Raw genomic sequence first — 22,947 nt, forward strand, 5'->3', positions numbered from 1 at the left:
GCCTCTTTTTTTTTTTTTTTTTTTTTTTTTTTTTTTTTTTTTTTTTTTTTTTTTTTTTTTTTTTTTTTTTTTTTTTTACCCTTTCCTCCCGATTGTACAGGATATTGAATTTTTCCTATTTGTTGACTTTGGGACCCGTTCCTGATTTCCTGCCTCGTCTCTTCTCCTCTCCCCCCTCCGCCAAAATATCTCCCATTAATCTCCATCCGGTGCCTTGCGCTCCCTACTTTTCTTTGGCGCCGGTCTTCTTCTCCTTAAAGCACCTACCTACTTTCTGATCAACCGTTTCTTAAACGTCCTTCTTTTCTCGCTCTTACTCGGAAATTATTTCAGGCCACCGCTTCTCGTTCTAGATTTCGCGATTTTTCTGATACCTTTCGGCGACTTCTGGCTAAGGCGTGTCTCCTATTGATCGCGCTCCACCCCTCGTTGGCATTCCACCGACATTTTATTTTACCTTTTTTTATTCCTAGCCCTCTATTTTCTTCTTCTTCTTCTTCTTTTTTTCTTTTTCTCTTAATCGACTAGCGACACCTGCATTCCAGTATCTGTCGATAGCCTTGCAATTGCCGATTTACTGCTCGGAAAACGCTGCCGCCGCCTGTGCCATCGCCTCCCTGCTCCCCTCCCGGCCACCCACCAACCGTTTAGCGCGGACGATAAGGGGTATACCTACCAGTGATTGCGACGTATAGCGTTGACCCAGATGACCAGCCCTGATACGTGAAATTCAGCGACTGGATCCGTCGACTATTATCGACTTTCTACACTGACCGTTGGCGAAGGCGTTTGGTGACCCTTGTGGCTGGTTGCCCGCCGGTATATATCGTGTCTGGTGCACTGTCTTGGTGCGCCCTTCATCACACGGTTCAACGCCTTCATACTACACATAATGTCCGTAGCGACTATGTTGCAACCGGCTTCCAGAACCTCCACGTCCTCTTCCTCATCATTTCAGCCAGTTTCGCGACAGAACACAATGTCTTCCCACGATACCCGGTCTCTCCGCCAATCCAAGCGGTTTTCAGTCACTGCACTGTACCTGTCGATGTCCGCGAAGGACAGAGACTTGGAAATCTCAGACGATTTGGCGAAGGGTAAGTTGACTATCTGTTCCCGCCATTGAATCCTGCTAATTTGTAACCAGCACAAAAGTATCTACGAGAACTCAAGTCAAAGATCTCATCACAATCGAAGAAGAACTTCGTCCTGGAAAAGGATGTACGATATCTGGATTCGCGGATTGCCTTACTTATCCAGAACCGTATGGCCCTTGAGGAGGTAAGAATATCGCTAGCTCGTAGTCGTGATGCCTAGCTAATAACCCCTAGCAAAATGAAGTTGCGAATCATCTCGACGAAGCCATTGATCCCCAGGAGGGTTTCTTCCCCAACGACGAGAAAACTCAGAAGTATGGCAATCTGCTCTTCCTTCTTCAATCCGAACCTCGTCATATCGCCCACCTATGTCGTCTCGTTTCCATGTCAGAAATCGACTCCCTCCTCCAGACGGTCATGTTCACCATCTACGGTAATCAGTACGAAAGCCGTGAAGAGCATCTCCTTCTTACCATGTTCCAATCTGTTCTCACCTACCAGTTCGATAATACTCCGGAATACTCCTCGCTTTTGCGCCAGAACACCCCAGTATCCCGCATGATGACTACTTATACTCGCCGTGGCCCTGGTCAGAGTTACTTGAAACAGGTCCTGGCCGACCAGATCAATCGGTTGATTGAGTACCGCGATGTCGACCTAGAAATCAATCCGCTGAAGGTGTACGAAACAATGGTCATGGAACATGAGGAGAAACATGGCTCGTTACCGGTGGATTTGCCGAGGTCCGTTACCGCAGAGGCTGCAGCAGAAAATGCCCAGGTCCAGGCCATCATTGCACCGCGGTTGAGGAAACTGACGGAGATCGCCAATGGATTCTTATCAACAATCATCGACGCGGTAGATGAGACGCCTTATGGTATCCGATGGATTTGCAAGCAGATTCGAAGCTTGTCTCGACGCAAATACCCTGATGCTCAGGACCAAACCATCTGTACCCTGATTGGAGGCTTCTTTTTCCTTCGTTTCATCAACCCCGCCATCGTCACCCCGCGGTCTTATATGTTAATCGATGCAACTCCTACAGAGAAGCCTCGGCGTACATTGACCTTGATTGCAAAGATGCTCCAGAACCTGGCAAACAAACCCTCCTACGCCAAAGAGCCATACATGGCCAAACTACAACCGTTTATTCAGCAGAACAAGGAGCGTGTCAACAAATTCATGCTGGATTTGTGCGAGGTGCAGGACTTCTATGAGAGCCTGGAAATGGACAACTATGTGGCTCTTTCCAAGCGCGACCTGGAGCTGCAGATCACTCTCAACGAGATGTATGCCACTCACGCACTTTTGGAAAAACACAGTGTGGCTCTTGCCCAAGACCAGCACTCGCACCTACATGAGCTCTTGAATGAGCTCGGCACGGCACCGACCCAAGTTCCACGCAAAGAGAATAGGACCATCACTGTTCCCCTCTTTAGTCGGTGGGAAGCAACCGTGAACGATCTGACATCCGCTCTGGACATTACCCAGGAGGAGATATTCTTTATGGAAGCTAAATCAACTTTTGTGCAAATCCTGCGATCTCTGCCTCAAAACTCAGTAGTCGCCCGCCGACCGCTCCGACTCGATCGCATTGCGGAGGCCGCAGCTACATTGAAGAACGATGCCGTCATGGTGCGGAAAGGTATTCGCACCATGGAACTGTTAAGTCAGCTACAGGAAATGGGTGTCATTGATCGATCTGATGAATTCAGCCTGCTTCGAGATGAAGTTGAACAGGAATTGGTGCACCTGGGATCTTTGAAAGAGAAGGTTCTGGACGAGACCAAGAAGCTCGAGGAAGTCTTTGCGACAATCCGTGACCATAACGCATATTTGGTGGGTCAGTTGGAGACATACAAGTCCTATCTGCACAATGTCCGTAGCCAGTCAGAGGGGAAACAGAGAAAGCAGCAGAAACATCAAGAGCTCGGGCCCTACAAATTTACCCACCAACAGCTTGAGAAGGAAGGCGTGATTCGAAAGAGTAATGTTCCCGAGAACCGACGAGCCAACATCTACTTCATGTTCAAGAGCCCATTGCCAGGCACTTTTGTTATTAGCCTGCATTACAAAGGTACGTACTCCGGTCCTCAACTCTACTTCTCTGTCACTGGTATCTCGAAGCTTCTTCGTTAATGGCATACTAACGAGGACTATTGAACAGGTCGCGCTCGCGGGCTACTGGAGCTAGATCTCAAGCTTGATGATCTGTTAGAAATGCAGAAAGATAACCTTGAGGATCTGGACCTGGAATACGTGCAATTCAACGTATCCAAGGTGCTAATGCTCTTAAACAAGCGGTTTGCACGCAAAAAGGCTTGGTAAGAGGCTTCTCTTGAAAGATCTCTACTCTATCCCATTACGATGTATATGAAAACGAGCGACTAGCTCGAGGGCGAGATGCCCGAGCCTCAGTCCGTGATTTTATTGTAGACTAACTTCACGGACTATGATTTGGTGCCAAAACAAACTGCCAGTACAGCAACGGAAGTGTGCTTTGTTTGAACCGCCAGCTTTATACGATAATCTGCACAAGGGTGCATATGTACCCTTTTTGACTGTTTCATGCCCCTCACAGTGAGCAGGATTGACGGGTTGCATATGGACTATGATCTGTTTTGAAATTTTTGTATCGAGATGTGACTATAGGAGGACTGTAATCTGCCGAGAAAGGGAGTTCCTTTGATTCCGGTGTGGAGAGACAAGTCCTTGCTGGTTCGAGGACAGTCGCCATGACGGGGATGATTGGATGGTTTGGCTTTACGTATACCCTGTTGGATGAATTTGTGTGTGTTTCTTGTTCCCGTTCTGATCTGATTTCCGTGGATGGCTCCGTTGTTGTTTTGGCCCAGAAGTCGCCTGTTATGTCAAAATCTCACTATTTCATGTACATCTAGCAATTGTTAAATTCATGACCAACCGCTTCAGGGAAGTGTATAATCTAATGCTATACTATCAGTCAGGCTGATGAATCCTATCATTTTTCGCAGCATGTTCTCGATTCACTTGACAACGATCCAGATGCAGTACATAAACCTCTATATGTGCCAAAGGCACTTTTCAAATCTAGCATTGACTTGATCATTATCATATTACGAAGTCAAGTACGTAGAAGATAGTGCGTTAATACAACCAATCATGGTTTGAGTTCGTTGCCATGAAACCCTAACTCTAGGTACATATTTACAAGCTTGCTTGTGTGAAGTATGGCAAGACCCCACATAGGCAAGTTTTCAAGTCTAGCTTTACGAAAATATACCTTTGCTTGGTCTATCTATGAATGTTATATGTGGATTTCACAGTGTCCAATGCCGCCAAGTTAGGTTGAAATATACATGCAAGTTATCTTTCATTCTCATTCCTTCGTTATAACATCGATAGTCGCGTATTTTCATCATCAATAGAAGACATACTTAGCAAGTGAAAATTCAAGACTGTATATACCTCTTCCCCTAACCATTGTGTAAAGGTGACCCTCGCAACTACTATACCTAGATATAAAGTGACGAGTCCCAAGAAGTATGTCCCAAATAGGTCAACCCCAAACCAGGGCAACAAACAAGACGGCACCCGCCGCTATGAGGGCTTTCAGGCCATTGCTTGATTCCAGGTTCGATCCTATAGACTTGTCTGTCTTTTCAGGCTTGTCTGTCGTGTCCGTCTTGTCTGTCTCCTGTGTTGTGCGATCCGGGACACCGCCCTTCCCTGGTTTGATCTCCATGATCTCATCAGGCGCTTTCTCCCATCGCCTTTGGGCCAGAGAAACTTCGTTATTTCCCATGTCAAAGACTGTGTATACCAACTTGAGGAAATTGGCTCCAATTATGATACCACCAAGCTCCTTACTACGCTCAGGTTCAATCGTCAAAAAGCTTAGATAGCAGTAATCCTCCTTATTCCTTTCAGAGTTCGTGGAGGAGGGAGCCTGTATTATGAACGGGTCGAGGGAGAAGTTAAGAGTTACGTTGCCGAAATAAAATGTTAGCAACTTATTCGCAGGTGGTTTGTCGCAAGGAAACATCGGCTGGCCGTTGTCATAAAACTCGGTGACGTTAAGCTGGGAAAACAGGTCTTGCGTGATCGCTTTAGGGAAACCGATGAAGTCAGTTGCGGAAGAAAAGACAGCCCCTGTGGGAAAAGATTCTGCCGAAATGGACTTCGTGTTGAAGTCTGCTCCCACGGACAGTCCGGTAAGATTGACCCGAAATAGCTTGCTGAGCTCTGGAGGCGATATAACCGGTAACGTATGGAGCTTATCGACATACTTGGCCTTGTTCACGCCACCGAAGAGAATGGTACCGGGTACATTGGTTCGCTCATGGTTCTCCTCCATCCACATGCTGAAGGTAGGGGATTGGATAGCTTTCGCATCAACCAATGCCTGGGTGACAGAGATGAATTCCGAGTTGCCATTGCTGTATCCTAGGCCGAGTTTATCTATTCATGGTTTAACCCGACTGCCGGATGGACTGAGCCCATGGATGTGGACATAGTTCGATGGAAAGCATTATCACAGGACAACTTGCCACCTATTGAGGCCTTCTCACGTAGAGTAGCAAACCTCATGGCTTCCAGTTTCACATCCCCAACGATCATCGTATCTGATATTAGATCAATATTCCCCACATCCTCCTGGTCGAATCCGTCGACGGTGGCATTTGTCTTTACTGTTCGGCTGCTAGTTGAGGCGCTCGCATTATACCCACCAAGGATGCCTTTCTCTATGTATCCTGCCAACTCTTCGTTATCTCTCACTACCACCCAATTGCTGTCATCAAGAGTGGAGAACTGGGCTTTCAATTTCTGTAGTGGGCTTCCGACGGATGTGTTAGCGTAGAAGAAGTCGTTCTATATAAGTTATAATGGTCAGGACAAGCAATTTTCTGTGTGCTCGACGAGAACGAGTAAACAGTTTTACTGCACATACCCCGTAGAATTCTAGATTGACAATACGTTCCCTCTTCTCACGACGGTCATGATGATAGTAAGTACCTGCGAACCGCCTGCCCTCAAAGGGCACCACCAGCACGGAAGGCGTGCCCTTCTTCTCCAGCATTAGGGCATAGGTATATTAAGCAGCCCCTAGGGCCAGGCACCAAAACTTAATCATGTCGATCAATCTTAGCATGCAATTCCGGTAATCGTTGCTTACAATCCATCGATAGTGGACCTGAGAAGCCTTTTATCCTTTGAAATTGGGTGAGGGGTCAAATTACTGAAACAAGGCCAGCTCTTATTTTAGATAGTTAAAATGGGTTGGAAGTCTCTTGCTTTTGTTCCATTGGGCACCATGATGTAACGTTTGCTCGGCACAACTTCAAATAGACTCCCAATCCGCCATTGATTTGAGGGCTATGTATACTTCTTTGTGGGAATTGATATGGTGAGGGGGAAGAACTTACCATGTACGTCTTGGAAGGCTGATGTAGAGCCATACAGCATTCATTGTCCCCATAGATGGCAAGGATGGGGCACTAGGTTACCATCAAAAGCTGAAACCGACACAAAGAAGTTACTGAAACTTAATTACATCAATATGCTGCAGGAAGATTCAATTGGTCCAACAGTCTTCCCAAGCAGGCCAAGATGGTGGAAAGGAAAAGTGAGTCTAATGATGACGTTCAGCTAGATGGAAGTCATGTGGATGCAGCACGTGAATTAGTATAGTAGTTCTAATATACAATTGGGAACACTATTTCCCCGAGTTTAAAATATTCAGCATAGACAGAAAATTTACAGTTGGGCTTGTGATATCAGATAAGAAACGTCCAAAAGCTGGGGAAAACTAGTTCCTCCTCGAAGATGCGACGGACCTGGGCCAAAACGAAGCGCTCAACCTTGCCGACATTCTTCAGGACTTGCTTCCCATCTTCCTTCCGACCAATCTCACTTTCAACTCGGATTTCTTGCAATAAGCCTCCCTGGCGCTTCGGGGAAGCGGTCGGGTCAGCATTAGACCATGGGCGATCGTCCTGGCCTCTCGCTTCTTGCTGGTCAGACCCGATCAGTGCATCCGCATCTTCCGCGGACAAAAAGCAGAAATGAACTCGTTTTCGGATGTACGCGATGACTGCAACTCCGTCAAAAGTGATTCCCGTTACGTTGAGTTTCAGCGGCAACCCCACAAAACTAGGCATGGGATAATCCAGAAGAATCTCTGCGGTTAATGATAACCGCACATCCCCGGCGTATTTAGCGTGGCAAAGGACTTGAAAATCTTCCGGTCGGCGCTCTCGCATGCGAGGAGGCAGCCGAAGAGGATGTCCTGAAGCCATAGGGTCCTCCAGATGTTCATCTTCGGCGAGTGGCCCGTGTTCCTTTCCTGTTGTGGCATCACCGCTGGGTTGATTGGACGCGGATGGATGAGAAGGGAGCGTACTAGAGGTCGAAGGACGTGAGGTAGGATTGCTAGTGTCGATATCAACTTCCATGCGAGATGGATGCACCGCAGCCGCGCCAGAGATGGTTGGATGGCCCCTGTTGCTTGCGCCCACTCCAGGGTCGGTCCAACCGTTGGCAAATGGTGTACCACCTGCAACCGCGGCAAGGGGAGTTTGTGTCCCTGATAATCCACCAAGGGACATAAGGTGGTACCCTAACGTAGAAGTTCCGCCAGGAATACCTGGAGTGCCCGCACGGGGAAGGAAGTGAGGGTTCAGGTGTTCTATTGGTGAGCGCAAAGCCGATGAGTGGAAAGCTTCGTCGAATGGGTCCCGTAACGGGCGATTCATTGCCATTTCCTCGTGAAATATGGGTTCGGTGTGTTCCCGGTGCCACTGGGTACCATGCCCGGAGACCAGCTCCTCGGACACATCGGACGTTTCGTCATCTTCATCCTCCTCATAGAAGTCGGTAAACGGTTCACAGATATCTTTCACTTCAAGATCAGGGGGTATAGTCCCGAAGTCGAACGAGTGAACTTGAACTGATCGGATAAATCGTGGGAGGGCCACCTGCTGGAACTTGTCATGGATGAAGGAGCGGATTCGTTCGGCCAGAGCCTCACCGTCCGGCCCAGAGGTGGCTGTCCTCCAGTCAACTTCGATTGACATTACATGTGCAGCAGGCAATTATTCGGCGCGAAGTGGGCAAAAGAGGGGTTGGTATGTGAAAGCGAGCAATCGCTTGGACGAGAGAGGACCGGAGCTGGTGGTGAAATTGCGCCGCAATGCGAGACTCCACAGGGATTAATTTAGGCGCAGTCGCCGCGGACCAACTCGCGTCCCGCGCCAGTCACGTGATGACGCAGTAACCTCATCGATGACATTGTAAACCAGCAATGGGCGTCTTCCCATGGCATTTCCCGGCCACAATCCCAAAGTACAATGTCCAAGGATATCCCAGGCACCTCTTAAGGGTCTCAAAATCCCTGGTAACCCCCTTTGAAGGGCATTTACGATGCACGCGGCTTTCACACCGCTCTAGGTTTACCTGACCCAGTACTTTGGTTCACCAGTGCAGCCGACGCCATTTCGGGGCATATTAGAGGATGGCACAATCTCTGCGGCGCCGTACGGTGGTAGCCCTGGAACAGCGTGTTCGCCGGGCACAAGGGCCTACAACAAGCCTGCTCTAGCCCCCTCTCTTCCTGCCTTCGGCTCCTCGAACCTATCCATCGGTTCCACTTCACATCCGATTAGTACCCAACATTCAAGATTCTAACCACTATCATTGGTGATTTTCACTCATGAATCACACTCATCCATTCCCTGCTATGACTCTTTTGACAGGGGGCTCTCCCTATGATTGACTTTCTAGCAAGCATCTTGGTGTCTGATTGTTCGCCTGCCGCAACGTCTTTTCCCTCTTGAGGGGGCACGTTGTACCGCAGTCTCCTCGCCTTGCTTTTCTTTCAAGAGATGGTGATAGACCTTCTTGGCGCAGAGGCGAAACGCCACGTATGTATCTGCTGCTTCTTGCGGTGGGCTGGCAGACGCTACCGCATCGGGTCCGCAGGACACAACGCAGTCCTTTGTGCGCACCTTGGAAGGAAGAATATCCCGCCCCTCAATCCGCAGCAGAGCAGTTCTCTGGCTTAAACGTCTGTCTTATAATTCAAAATTCTTATGGGTCTCTAACTGCGGGATTTGACCCATCACTTGCGCATCACTTTCCAAAGACAGTTTAACACATGATCCTCCAGAACCTAATATACGTGCGCACCTCACGCTCACTGACTCGGTATCTCTATTATTTCGTTGGCTCTCAATCAATTTGGATCGCCACTGGATAACAAGCGTCTGTGCCCCGTTTCATTATTTGATTCGACGAGCCTGCAATCAGATGATGAGAGACGTATGCGGTACTAATGCAGCCGCTGACATACATTGCTAATCATAGTTGCCAAGAGTGGGTTTTAAAGAAGAAATTTTTTTTTTTTCTGAAAGAAATGCTCTTGGAGTTTGTAATTGTTCCGTAGGAGCGGTTGGACCGCCTCGCTCGCAAATGATGACAACCGGCAGAAGGTGATTAAGATGAAATCGAGCGCCCCTTGTTCATACCTTGGATAGGCTCCTTTACATTCTTGTCTTAACGCACTGTGCCCAGCGATGAACAATGAGATTGGGAAAGCCCGCCGTTTCATGATATGCATCCGGTGCTCATAAGCTTATTCTTCCACATGAAATGCTCAACAACTGAAGTTGGCAATAGATTTAGAAATATGTAGTGAGGCATTTGTCCTGTTATAGGGTATACGGATCTAGGATTTGCCTTGGCCATCACCGTGACCACGACAGTATTATTGTAGAGATTTTGAAGCTAGACAACCTCCAGAGAAGTTATCGTTGAAGGCTAGTATGATCGATCTTCCAACGCTTGACGGGTAAAAATCCTTCAGGATTATGGGTCCAAATAATGGATCCATCGCATCAAAAGGTCGATCCTTGTGACTTCATTGTGTAACTCTTTGCACACATAAGAGTGAATAGAAATCACTATCAGGGAGTCCAGTACCTTACTTACAGCGTATCCTCGTCTCAGTTCAAGAAAATAATATAATCAGATCAGAAATGTAGGATTCAGCTAAACAACTTCGACATACGGCGCAGCAAATGCCTTAGTAGAAAAGACGCAGCAAGAACAACAAATAAGCGACAATGTGGCTTTAACAAGAAACCTTTGCCTCAGTAGTAAGTTCACAGGGCACATCACAGAAATGAAACAACAGGAGGATGCGGATAGGCGCTTGCAACCAGTAGTAACCACAAAACAGAACAATGCGTACGCTATGAGGGAAAAGCCGAGCCGGGGCATTCATGGTATTGACAGACGGCAAATAGACACAAAACCCTTTTTTTTTCTTTTTTTCTTTTTTTCTTAGTTCCCGATTAAGCTCTCGTAATCTCCAAAATGGTTCGCTTGGATACATCGAAGTGTTTCAAAAATACAAAATTCGAGGAGTATTGCGCGTGCCGTGGCACTGTAGTATTGACAAAGACTGGACTAAGCGTGCTTCTGGAAGCACATATCGAAAGGCGATGGGTGAGGTCCCACAATCCCCTGGCCTTTCTGGACCCAGTTAGCGAGAGCTTTTCGAAACGGCCGCCACAGTTGAATTCCTCCTACCAGTAGCTTTTCTAGTCCCTAGCCACCATGAGCAGGGCAGTTGTAGCCCTCACGGCGCCGGACTTGCTGTCTCACGCCGGTGCAGGATGTTCCTCGCTTTGCGCAGTAGACAACATCCCCTTCGGGGTGAGTGCAGCCGCAGTCATACTTGTAGAAGTATTGCGAACACATTCTGAAGACTTGAGGTTGATGGAGCTGAAGAGGGCGGGCTTATTGAAAGATAGAGAAAGTCAAGCCGACTCGATCGAGCAACTTGTAGATTTCAGAGAGGACGAAAGATGTCGAGCTCAAAGATCTGCTTCGAGGGTAAGACTAGAGATGAAATCGCCGTGTTGTTGTCCTAGTAGTTCGACGGATTGTGAGGACCTTAAATAACAATTGCTCGGTCTTGCTTTTGTACCAAAATGATAGAGAATGACTGCGGACAGCTGTGCCGCAATAGCACCATTTACAAGAAATAACAAAAAAGGTACCAAAGGGGGCTTGGAATAAATAATTATAATAATAATAATAATAAAAATGATCTTTAATAAAAAAAACAAGAAGCCGGCGCAGAAGAATGAAAGTAAGAACAAGGTTAGTCAAAGATCTCAACTACGGACACAGCGCCTTTCCTTTTCTTTTCTTTTCTTTTTTTTTTCTTGCGCCCCCATCCACAAAGAGACACTTAGACAATTGCGCCGGAGAAGTTGGTGACGCGATCTACATCACGCCCAGGGGAAGATTTCAACGAATGAACCAAATGGTAAATTGAGCTTCCACAGAACTACTGCACGGAGTTTCCCCAACACCAAACAAGATTGGCGGCTATGCGGATGGTCTGTGAAGGTGGTGTCCACCCGGGGTTGGCGTAAGACGGTTCTTACCAGAGTAAGCCATAACTGTGGTGGCCAGAGTGACAACGAAACTTCAGTTGTAGCCCTGTCGGGAGCTTCAATAGACTTTCGCAGATGCATCATGAGAAACTTTGACATCATCTTCAGGACAAGACCCATGCATCAGGCAGGGAAGGGCCGGTCACATATGCAAATAAAAAAGCCAACAATTGCGCTATCAAATCAGTTCTCGCAGCCAGCCAACAGTACTCACACAGTTTAGGGTCATGCCGCAATCAGGCACTGCTCCTTAATGGACATCTGACGAATGTCACGCAGTAGCTTACCTAGATTTATCACTAGACTTATCACAGAAATCTCTTTATCATGTGTACCTCAAGACCCCAGTTGATGGATGGAGGGGCAAGAATATCCCCCAATCGCCCAACCTGACCGGCCCGTTATCAAAGTCGATAGTCATCGCCAGTCATGTCTCCCGCCTTGCAAGCAGTGTGCCTGGCACCATCCCGAAGGACACTGCGGTAATACTTGACACATGGGCCACCTGCTCCAGTCAGGGTGCCACAGTTTCTGGGCATATGCCTGTCTGACAAAGCCATCAACAAACGAGGAGTACCAATAGGGCTCCGCTAAGGCATATTGGAGAAACTGTAGCCAAGGTTCGCAGACTAGAGGGAATAATCTGCAAGAACCGCATAGCCATCACAGAGATATTGGCCTTGGTGCCTTGAACGGACCAATACCTGGGGCAGAGGAGCTAAACGCAGTTGGTGATACCTGCAAGACATGAGCGAACTCTTTCCCACCCTCGGAGACAAGAGGGGGATCGCACGATAGCACGACACCCTCGGAATTCAGATCAAGTGAGACTATGCGGTTCCTGCCTTATGACGGCCCCATTTGATGGCCATGTTGGTGTGATAATGGCACAGGGTTTCCACTGCCGGCTAGTCTAGCGTTCGGCAGTGCAAGAGAGCAAATCTCCGCCTATCGATTTCTCGTGTTCTTCATAACCACCTAAGCTGGAAAGCTCGGTGTCAACTCTAATTGAGTGACAATTGAATTCAGAACGACTGCACCGCATTGCGGCGCTCATCCATTGGGGAGTAGATGATCATTCTATGGTCAACGGCAGTCACATTTGGCCCTCTCAGCCGCTAAGCATCCGCGCCACATAGTGGACGGTCGAGCGATACGGCGCGGAGACAGGGGGCGCTAAATCTGCGACAATTAGCACCTCAAACGGGGAGGGCACGGCCCCAATTTAGCCGCCGTTGGCTTTTGCGCCAGAACATAGTGGATAATCAGAAGCTATTTGGCTCCGAGTGTTTGGGGTTTATCTTGCGGCAACTGGAGGCTCAGAGCACGTGATGATGTTGTGCTGCGGTTTGAGAGCCGCTTGTTCACTTGGGCTCTTTTTCTCTCCTTTTCTCTTCTTTTATTTTATGCTACTTACTTTCCCAAGCCCATGATCTCCAACGATGTTTCTGATTCTTGCAGGTTTAACGGGCGTTGCCGAACGTTGTGTTGAAGCACTTATCGCTTACTATGTCCTACCATGGACAAAATGTACTGAATTCGTCCAACTGACATCATTTTGGAAGAGGACCGTACATTTAGTCAGCCAACAAAACAAAACAAACAGACCCCCAGCTTTCATTTCCCCCAATGTGGCTGAAACTTCCCCTTGCTTGGGTAATTTAACTTATCCCTTACCGTTCGCATCCCTTCTAGAAAGCGTCAGGAAAAAGTGTCAGCTCAAGCATGCTGCCAAGCGGGCGAGACTCATTGGTTGGGGTCATGTGCCCTGAATACTAGTAGTCTCTTGATAAGGAATGTGGGAGGCAGAAAACATTCTGTACACCGTCGTCCCTTCTGGGTACGCGGAGTGACCCTCAGCCTATCGATCACCGATAGTAATCCAATAGTCCCGGCACGTTTCTTGGCTTCGCTTCCTGGTTGCTGATCACCCGAGGCTGATTTTTCGGGTCGTATCGGCCCAGATGCTTGTACAAGGGACAACACCTCAGCTTGCACAACGAACGGCCAGCTTCGGCTTGGCAGGTTACTGGGGATTCCCCGGATACTTGAGGGAGCTATGCACATATTGGCGACAACTCACCGGGTCTTTCCTGAGCCAAGAACCTTGAAGGAAGGGGGGATCTTCCAACAATGACGTTCTCTGCCCCGCCGAGACATGAAAGAATGTTCGAAACATGTGAATTACAGCCTGTCCCGGTCCACCTCGGGGAAGTAGATTGGGATGTTCAACCTCTGTATGGAGTAATCTGGGACTCTCCACTATCTCTGCAAGTGGGATGGACACAGATCGACGTCCCTCCCGGTATCATCCATGAACCTTGTCGACCCCTCTTCCCTCCTGAGGATCTTGGCTGTTTCCCTCTCATGTATAAATAGGTAGCCGAGTCCAACCGAGAAATCTCTTCAGATCAATCTCAAGCCTCTTCTTTCTCTCCTTCAGTCCAAAGCTCTTTCAGTGTTCTAAAGACTTCAAAGCCATCTACTCTTCTATTCTGCCTCTTTCCCAGTCCCAAAAGACTAAGCAGATACCAATCTACTTTTCAAGATGTATACCTACACTCCTACCCACAAGTTCCTCGTTCTCTCTCCCATCCACTCTGGTCCCATGAATGACCAAGTCGAGAGCAAGGAGCCAACTCAAGTCCGTGAACGCTCCAGCAGCCAGTCTTCCACGACTTCCACCGGATCACAGCTGAGGGGTGTCTTCTCCCCTCTCCCCGGTGGCTTCCTCTACCTGGGACACGAGCAAAACCGGAACTAAATTCTAACGCCACATAAGCTCGCGCACGCCATCCCACTTCACCAATCGCGCTGGACACGATACATCTGCGAGCGACTCGGCCCAAATCCACCCTGCACCGGACGAAGGGAAGGAGCACTAGCGGTTTCATTTCTCTATTGTTTTCAAACATCGTTTCTTTACGAGATGGCATTTTATCTCCTTGAAGGATTCTTTTTACTGTTTCGGTGTTTATCTCACCATATCAATGATACCACACTGCCAGGGGAAAAGGTGGGGGGGAGTGAAGCATGAAGTGAATGTTTGCCAAGGAGATGTTGATATAGTTGCCAAGCCCTGTGCAATGAAATTGAAAGTCAATAGGCTGTCCTGCGTTGTTCCACAGCCAAGCAATAATAGATTCAAGATCGACTTCGTCTATCAACCTGCCAAGATCCCTTGTTTGTATCACGTATACTTCATAAAAAGTAGAGGGGAAAAAAAGTACGAAGCTATCCCCCAGGGTCCTCGTTCTCCGTAACCCCAACTAGGCAAAAGCCCGCCGCGGAGTAACTCGAAGAGGGAAAATCGCCAACGCTACCTATCTCAAGCTTACTGTAGCTTACTGAATCTACCAATCAATCCATGCGGATCCTCAGATCCTCATTTTTCAGGAGACACGCACCATCTGTTAATAATCCGCAAGTTACTATTACGATAACCTAAAATTCTAGATTGTCGCCTTTCCCGCGGAAAGACTTACCCCGTCAAGTCAAAACACCCACACTCGCATCGCTTAAACCCGCAAGGGAAAAGGGAAACAATGAAAAAATGAAAAAAGAAAATTCAACCCGAAATTGCATCATCGTCATTATCACTGATAAGCCGAAGCCAACCTGGAGGTGGGGTGTGGGATCGACAACCCCTTCTAGACCAGAGGGATGTCGGTGTAACCCACCCTCCCTCGAGATACTATGCAAGAATGCTTTATTTGTTATCGTTACTTTCTTGGCTGTTATGTGTACACCCTTAACTGCATAATCTGGGTGGCACACTATTTTCTACTGTGTGCATACGTACGTCCATAGGCATGCTGTGCTCATCGGTTAGCGCAAGATCAGATGTATCATACTTAGGGTTCCTACTCGCATGTTTGCCAAGATGGGGTCTGGAGGTCATGGGATTGGGGCTGAGTAGGACGGAAAATAGCATACTTACTGCAAGATAACATCATAGTTTATTTTTCTTGTTTTCATTTGTTTATTTGTTTGTACTTACTACTTCTTCTCTTTGGGCGAGGAGGATGTTGGAAGATTAGTTAGATTCAGGGTATCGGAGGTTCGAGATCTGTTTCTAATCACAGTCTCAGCAGCTTCATAGAGTCAATTGTTTACAACATTATCTCATTTGCCTTCTCTCCCAGCCACCCCCATGCCAGCAGCTGTTAGACAATAGAAAAGATTCACTATAACTAGCTCAGAAAGCTAATACATCTGACAACTCCGCCCACCCAGGATGGTCTTCTTCACTCCAAATGCTCGGGGTAGCAGAGATTGGACTTCATAATAAAAAGTACAAGGGCGTTTCTGAAACGCTTATCTGGGCCATAAGCCGAGGGCTAGAGGCGCGACGACCGGAAAGCTATATGGACTAGGATCTCTAGATCTTATATAGAGCTCAACCCCTGTTGCTTGTTGTCCGCCCCCAACTGCTGGGTCAGTGTAACCCTCGAGCGTTTTCTCTGCCCATCTTGACAGTTCATGTGCAAGAATGTAAAACATATGTATATTCGTTTGAAAGTAACATGTATCAGTAGCTGACCACAGACATGGTGGTTGAGGAGGGACTCACAGGATGACACATTAAGAATATATATACGAGAAATACTCCTTTTTCTCTCTCTTCTTGTTATAATGATAGCTATTATTATACCTCAGTTGAATTGCATATCCCTCCTGCAATATCACCTAACCTAAGTATGCCTCATAACTTTGCCGAAGAAGCTTTTTCATAGCCGACTATCCTCTAGACTATATCGCTTGAACTGAAGGATGTACTACACCCATGTTCTAAATGGCTTCGTAAATCTCCCTAGATGGGGCACTGCTCATCCATGTATCGACCCCTCCTAAGCCTCATTGAACCAGAATCTCACTCTAATGATTAGATCAAAACTTGGACACATTCCTTGCTAATAAAAACACTTTGTTATATTATTTGCATGTTTGGAGATTCAATAAGCCTCGGTGGAGAAGACCCAAGATAACAAGAGCCCATTAGATCGCCCAACCCGCTTGCCCCAGACTTGCATGACTCTAAGAATATATAACCAGAATCACATACCAGTATGTCAAATATACCTTGCTCTTACTCCAACACTATATGAAATGCATCTGACCACCCCACAACACACACTCATCCACAAACAGTATACACACCAAAGCCAACAACCAACGCTTAAATCTATAAATATCAGCAAACGGCCCGAACATTCAAGATCCCTGTCAATCTGAAGATCCTCTTAGCCGAGATTCTTGGCTGCTACCCAACGGCCGCGTCCAACAATGGGATTATAAATGAGCATGAAACGAGCCAAGTATTATCCATTGTGAAAGATTGTTATACACCAACATTGGACACAACGTGAGTTGTACACGTTATGCCCCGTTGTTCTTGTGACTTGCTTCCATTTGTTTCTATGGGGCCAAACACATGCTCCGCCTCGTCCGCCTCGGCGCGTAGTGTTTCAATATAGACGCCGTTGCGAAGTCAGTCAACAGGTATATTATTACCTGAAGATCTATTCATAGATTTCCAATACGGTATTAGGCAGTGTAGGGCCTCCAGGTAGGATTCAGGAATCTTCCAATTAATATGTTACTGTATTAAAACTAGGCATGGGTGTTTGCCGGTATAGAAGCAGATCAGCGTATATGCCCCAGCTGAATGTACATTCTCAAGCATGAAAGTTGTCACTGATATCAAACAATAGAGAGGTATATCTAAGGTGGGGGGGGGGGGGCACGACAATGAATCACACATGTGAGAGGTCTCCAATGGCTAGTAAACATATTAAATTACCCTCAAATAGTCCTGCTCAGCTAAGATGTCCGCCATGTCATATCAAAAGCCCCTCTCTTAGGAGGATCGTGACTTGGTAACAGTGAAGACAAGAAGTTAGAAAAGTTGCTCAAGTAAAAAGAAAAATAGACGGGATCAATTTACAGTCAGGGCTATAATAACAGGGAAAGAAAAAAAATTGAACAAAGGAACTAAAAAATTTATTCTGACAAAGGAAAAATAAAATAAATAAAATAAAAAGGCTAAACATGGATATGTATGCGGGAACAAAGGTTGCTGGTACAAGAGAGGACAAACCGATAGCTGCAACAGAAGGGGACGAAAGCTGCTGGGTATCATGGGGTATCCAAATAGCCTCTCTGCTCTTTTATTGTTGGGAATCTAGGAGCCTGGTCGACTCGAATCCTCCTTCCAAGTGTGATGTTCGATGGAGATGGGCCTTATTCCATCTTGCGCGTAGAGCTCTAAAGTCCTACGTGGACGACACGGCATCTCGGCAACGGGTGGGATGTGTTAAAAGTTGTTGGACATCTTCACATATTCAAATCCCGGAATACAGGGGTGAAGCCAACAACCAGAATAGCCAGTTTGTTTTGATTGGTGTTGCATGGGCACACCAAAATGTTGACATGTTAACCTATCGGGTTGGTTGAAGAGAAATAGAGAAATAAACAAAGATAATCTTGATCTAGCGGTCATCGCCAGCCCTCGACTTCGCTCGTCGACGGAAGAAATCCATCACTTTCCTGGCCGCACCAGAGCTGCCAGAGTGGTGTGTTGAATCGCGCTCATACTCATAGGCATCGGCAAATTTCCGATGATTTTTTTGTAGGACACTGGCCCCTCTTGTTGGTCGGGCAACCGACGTAGATTGCCGAGGCACGCTGTCATATGGGCCATTGTATTCTTCGTAGTAGTTCGGTGTCGAGTGATTGGCGTATTGGTTCCGATAATAGTGATCATTGTCGTTCTGGTACACCTGCTCAGCCGAGTAGGACGCTGGTTGATACGTTGCAGATTGGGTCCCATGCAGCACCGCAAACTGCTCATCAATACGGGCCTGGTAGTTGATGGGCTCATCTTGGACGAAGACCTCATCTGCCGGTGCCCCTTCTGGCATGACTCCTATTGCATCTTGTGTTCCGTGGCTGGTCGCACGTGCACGGGGTCGTAGTTCCCCGGTTGATGGTTTTTGCGGAGCCCGATTATCCGTGGAGCGATCAGCTTGCGACTCTTCATCAGGGGTTTGAGATCTACTCGAAGAAAGACCCTTGAGGGAGAATGACGCCGGCAAGAGGGAGAATCTACGAGGCCGACTCTCGCCACCTGTTTCGCTCGTCTTCCGGTTTGATCCATATTGCATGGATCGCCGTGAATCCATAGACATCCGGGGCATATCGCCACCATAAGGGTCTCTCATACTTGTAGGAGGATAACGTTTGCCACTTTTTTGACGAGCATTTGCCTGTCCACCACGTCCTCCAAAAATGGACCCAGACCGCCCAAACAATTTCTCGCCAATTCCCGAGACAGTATTCGATCTCTTGTGACCTTTCGGGGGCTCTTGTCGGGGGGTTGTATTGAATTTTGCAGGAAGAGCCTGGGTGCTCGGACGGCCGATCGACACCGCAGCCTGTTGTGAAGGATCCTGAGGGATGGGGTTCGAGATAACATATTGCTTGCTCTTCGGTTGTGCCAGCCGACCATGCGCATTGGTTGCCGCCACAGTGGGAGCCACGGGCTGTCCGTAGGATCCTCGCGACGGTAAACGACCGGTATTGAATGAAGACATGGACGCACCCGTAGTAGGCCGCATAGATTGTGGTTGGGGCATTGTCCCGGCTCCCGTAAGTGCTGTCGAGTCCGAAGTTGAGAGAGGCAAATGCCCAGATGGTGGGCGCTGTGCCTTGGAATCTCCGACCTGTGCGCTTGGCGCCATAGGCGCGCCTTGCTGTACGCCACTGGTAGGTGAGACAATCTCAGCATCTCGGCTAATTGACCTTGCTCCAGTGGGCGCATGCTCAGCGGTTTCAGCAACACTCGATGGCCCTGCCGTGGTTGATCCCATGCCATCCCCTCTCGTAGTCTGAGACGAAGGAGCAACATATTCGACCTGAACGGTTCTCCGTTTCGTGTCCCGGGTAGTCTTGGAGCTCTCGGCAGGTTGTTCCTGTGAAATATCGCCAGCGTGGTGAACAAGGCCGCCCAGAGAGGGGACTGTGTTTTGATAGGTTTTAGGAGGCTCCCTAACCGACGCACTGCGTCCGAGGGATGGGGCCTCTTTAGGTTGTTCTGCTGGAGGCAACAAATTAACAGGTAAACAGTGTATACGTCCCGAGAGCGCCGTACCATGAGAAACGGTTGTAGTAGCAATATCAGCGACCTTGGTTGTACTGCTAGTTATGTGTGATACAATGTGCGAGTACTCGTTAAGCCAACTATGCCGTGCAACCTCGAACAGATCTGCTCGCTTCCGCGGATCCGGGACCAATATCCGTCTCAAGAGATCACGGGCATGTGGAGTCACATACTCGGGGAACGTGAGAGGAGTCGTGACGATATACTTATAGAGGAGGTTGATGTTATCACCGTCCGGATTGGCGGGGTCATCATCGAATGGTAGATAACCAGCAAGCATTGCATACTAAGCAAGCGGACATGTTAGCTTCTTCAACGTGTAGGGTGGATTACAAACAAAAAACGCCATCGGTTCAGGTCCTTACCAAGATGACACCGCAGCTCCAAACGTCCACTTTACGTCCGGTATACAGCGAATCGCTAACAACAAGCTCTGGTGCAGCGTAACAGGGACTCCCACAGCTGGTTTGCATCAAATCACCACGCCTTAAGCCCTTGGCATTAGGCTTGTCAAGGCGCATCCTCTTTACAAACTCCTTGTTCGTAAGATTATATTCGATCTCCTCGCCTAGCTCATCTATCGGATCGAAGGTGTTCGCGAAGCCAAAGTCTGTGATGATGATGTTACGATTTCGATCCAGCAGTAAGTTTTCCAACTTTAAGTCTCGATGGACAATGCCCTTTTTGTGGAGGTAACCAACTCCAGATACCAACTGCGCAAAGAGACGCCGAGCTGCATTGTCTTTGAGATACCGGTTATTCAAGATATGATCGAAAAGTTCGCCCCCAGACGCATATTCCATGATGATACCGATGTGCTTATCAGTCTCCACCATCTCGTGTAATCGGACAATGTTGGGATGGGAAAGGTCGCGTAATATCGAAATTTCCCGGTAAATCTTGGGCAGCCGGCTGGGGTTCGATCCGAGAGACTCCCTCCGTATTAGCTTGATAGCCACTTGGATACTGCCATCCCTCTTCCACCCCAGCTTCACTTTCCCGAACTCACCCTCTCCCAGTGTTTGTCCTAAAATGTACTGACCGAATGTTGTCTCTTTCCGCTTATTTGAATTCTCGTTGTAATCATGCCGACTCCGCAGCCCGCCGCGACCTCCATCATCTACGCCGTCACTACCCACCAAGCCCAGCCCAGGGGTTGGAGTACCATCAGTCGACGGTGATACCGATGTACCAGATTGTCGGACCTGTTCTCGCTCGACGTCCACCGACGGGTCGCTTACCATGACTTGATTGATCGATGTGCTCGATTCCTTGACCAAGGCCCCTTGGCCCGGCAATGCCTCCGTGGGGTTTTCCGAGCGCATGGGCGCAGAAGACGAAGCTGCCTGGCTTCGACTGTTCACCCCTCCCACCCCTCCGGACTGGTCTTCGGACGTTCTCGGGGCTGGTCGCCGGGACCGTGAGTCCTCTCTTCTCCTTTCGCGGTGGTTTGCGCTCCGCTCGTCGCCTTTGCTCTTCCCTTGGCGCGATCCTGGGACTCTCTCGCTTGAGCCGTGACTCCGCTGCGTTGAAGACGTCCTCGGTGGTGGAACGGGCGGTGCACCGAGAAGGTCCGGGTATATTGGGGATCGGTGGTTGTTCTGGGTGGGCGCAGGCGCCGCCGAGGTCAGGGCTGGGGATGCATGAGCGGTGTGTGGCAAGGACTGCGATTGGAGGTCGTTCATAGCCGAGAAACCTGTCGGGGCCAGGACAGAGAATAGCTGCTGATAACTTAGCGCACTGTTCATGATACCTCCGAATGTGTGATTTGACGGTCACGGCTACTGCATCGACCCGGAGTGGGGATTTGAATAATGACGTGACGCATAACTGAAGTGTGAGGCTGATACAAAATTCTGACGGGAATGTAAAGTAGTAATAGTGGTGGGGTGGGCTGTTGTGAAATGAGGAACCGTTTGCATAGCAGGCGACATACCTCGTTTAATCAAGGCGCCGCAGTGGCTAAGGGGAAATGATACTGCGTTTCCGAGACAGCTTCTCCGAGCGCGTACACAGAGTTTTAAGTGACCACTTCACTTTGATTGACCAATTGCGATCGGCGGTTGGAAGTTGATATATCAAAGCCCTCCAGAGGGTTGTGTGATTTTTCTTTTTCTGTTTCTTTCTTTCTTTCTTTCTTTCTTTTTTTTTTGTGTAAAAAAGGCCTGCCCGCTAGATTCGAGTGCTAGCTGCTGGTCCGTTCGGTCGGGCACCTAAGCTATTGTTTTAAGTTAGTTCAACGATGGTCGGAGCAACCGATAAGGGGTGTCAAGGGTGACCACTGACAACCACCAGCGAAACAATTCAAAATGATATCACAGGCAAAAGCAATCCAAGTAATTGTTGGTATTTCGAGGACACCAGGTCAATAGTCCAACGGCCAACAGAGGCAACGAAAGCACACGCGTAAAGAGGACCGATCGATTGATGGCCTTCCAACGTTTTCCTTTTCTCATCAAATGTTTATAGAAATTTTGTTTTCTTACCCACAAAGCCAGACGAGTAGGGTATATCTGCACTGCAGAGTTGCCTCTCGTAATTCACCTCTCTCCACGACTATCTACTACCCAGTTGGGTAATACAGTTAAGAGTGGGTTGCGGCTCGAAAGAATGTGAGAACTCCGGAGACGAGACCGACAAACGCGGGCGGAGAAGCAGCCTCGGGAGACGCGATTTCAACCACCACGAGCCCACTTCTCGTTCCTACTGAGTCGAGGTTGGCGCGAAAGTTCTCTTTCCACGGCGCTTCACCGGCTCAACACTGCTGGACGAATTGACAAGGCAGAGTGTAGGCTGTGACGAGAAGCATGATCGACTTGAAGGAAAAGAATTAAAGAAGAAGCAAGAGGGGTGGTCGTTGGTGGAGGTCGACCCTCTGTGATCCGGAGAGCGGACAGGGGGGCGGCGCGAGGGGAGATGAAGAGCTCGGCGGGAAGTGAACCAAACCCCAAAAAAAGAACGGGTCGCGGGAGAGGATGGACCTCGACAGGGTGAAATAATTGACACCCAAGGGAGGAGCGATAAAACCAGGGGAAAAAATATAAAGAAAGAAAGAAGGGGGGAACAAGAAAAAAGAAAATGGTAGGAAATGGTAGGAAAAGGTAAACGAAGAAAGGATGATGGTTGGGAGGGAAGGGAAAGACAGAGTAAGCCCGTGAAAAAGAAAGAGTAAGAGTATGAGTTGGAGCTCTGGATACCCTCTTTTTCGATTTTTCTTTTTCTTTTTTTCTTTTTTTTTTTTTTT

General features: G+C 48.2%; 7 protein-coding genes across 7 annotated transcripts; 3 read left to right on the forward strand and 4 right to left on the reverse strand.

Moving 5' to 3' along the window:
* Window positions 1-979: 979 nt before the first annotated feature.
* BDV37DRAFT_275914 (Ras GTPase activating protein IRA2) lies at window positions 980-3,425 on the forward strand (the record flags this gene model as incomplete). The annotated part of the gene is made up of 4 exons (XM_032085471.1): window positions 980-1,097; window positions 1,148-1,281; window positions 1,332-3,174; window positions 3,265-3,425. 4 exons carry the CDS (start codon window positions 980-982, stop codon window positions 3,423-3,425), a joined length of 2,256 nt encoding a protein of 751 aa, XP_031936006.1.
* Window positions 3,426-4,635: 1,210 nt separating this feature from the next.
* Window positions 4,636-6,156, reverse strand: BDV37DRAFT_275915 (aspartic peptidase domain-containing protein; the record flags this gene model as incomplete). Its single annotated transcript, XM_032085472.1, has 3 exons — window positions 4,636-5,537; window positions 5,627-5,948; window positions 6,028-6,156. The coding sequence occupies 3 exons, from the start codon at window positions 6,154-6,156 to the stop codon at window positions 4,636-4,638; spliced, it is 1,353 nt and encodes a 450-aa protein (XP_031936007.1).
* A 583-nt stretch (window positions 6,157-6,739) lies between these two features.
* mdm12 (ERMES complex subunit MDM12) lies at window positions 6,740-8,243 on the reverse strand. Its single transcript, XM_032083468.1, has one exon. It carries the CDS (start codon window positions 8,150-8,152, stop codon window positions 6,854-6,856), a length of 1,299 nt encoding a protein of 432 aa, XP_031936008.1. The 5' UTR covers window positions 8,153-8,243; the 3' UTR covers window positions 6,740-6,853.
* A 54-nt stretch (window positions 8,244-8,297) lies between these two features.
* On the forward strand, window positions 8,298-9,620 carry BDV37DRAFT_262792 (uncharacterized protein). The gene is made up of 2 exons (XM_032083469.1): window positions 8,298-9,338; window positions 9,441-9,620. The coding sequence occupies exon 1, from the start codon at window positions 9,001-9,003 to the stop codon at window positions 9,226-9,228; it is 228 nt and encodes a 75-aa protein (XP_031936009.1). The 5' UTR covers window positions 8,298-9,000; the 3' UTR covers window positions 9,229-9,338; window positions 9,441-9,620.
* Window positions 9,621-10,418: 798 nt separating this feature from the next.
* On the reverse strand, window positions 10,419-10,838 carry BDV37DRAFT_275917 (uncharacterized protein; the record flags this gene model as incomplete). The annotated part of the gene is made up of 2 exons (XM_032085473.1): window positions 10,419-10,544; window positions 10,743-10,838. The coding sequence occupies 2 exons, from the start codon at window positions 10,836-10,838 to the stop codon at window positions 10,419-10,421; spliced, it is 222 nt and encodes a 73-aa protein (XP_031936010.1).
* Window positions 10,839-14,090: 3,252 nt separating this feature from the next.
* On the forward strand, window positions 14,091-14,306 carry BDV37DRAFT_275918 (uncharacterized protein; the record flags this gene model as incomplete). The annotated part of the gene is made up of 1 exon (XM_032085474.1): window positions 14,091-14,306. The coding sequence occupies one exon, from the start codon at window positions 14,091-14,093 to the stop codon at window positions 14,304-14,306; it is 216 nt and encodes a 71-aa protein (XP_031936011.1).
* Window positions 14,307-18,033: 3,727 nt separating this feature from the next.
* BDV37DRAFT_288311 (putative serine/threonine protein kinase (Kin4)) lies at window positions 18,034-21,451 on the reverse strand (the record flags this gene model as incomplete). The annotated part of the gene is made up of 3 exons (XM_032088255.1): window positions 18,034-19,640; window positions 19,695-19,989; window positions 20,069-21,451. The coding sequence occupies 3 exons, from the start codon at window positions 21,449-21,451 to the stop codon at window positions 18,034-18,036; spliced, it is 3,285 nt and encodes a 1,094-aa protein (XP_031936012.1).
* Between the last annotated feature and the right edge of the window lie 1,496 nt (window positions 21,452-22,947).

The sequence above is a fragment of the Aspergillus pseudonomiae genome, assembly GCF_009193645.1.
Source record: "Aspergillus pseudonomiae strain CBS 119388 unplaced genomic scaffold BDV37scaffold_114, whole genome shotgun sequence".
In the NCBI taxonomy this organism is placed as follows: domain Eukaryota; kingdom Fungi; phylum Ascomycota; class Eurotiomycetes; order Eurotiales; family Aspergillaceae; genus Aspergillus; species Aspergillus pseudonomiae.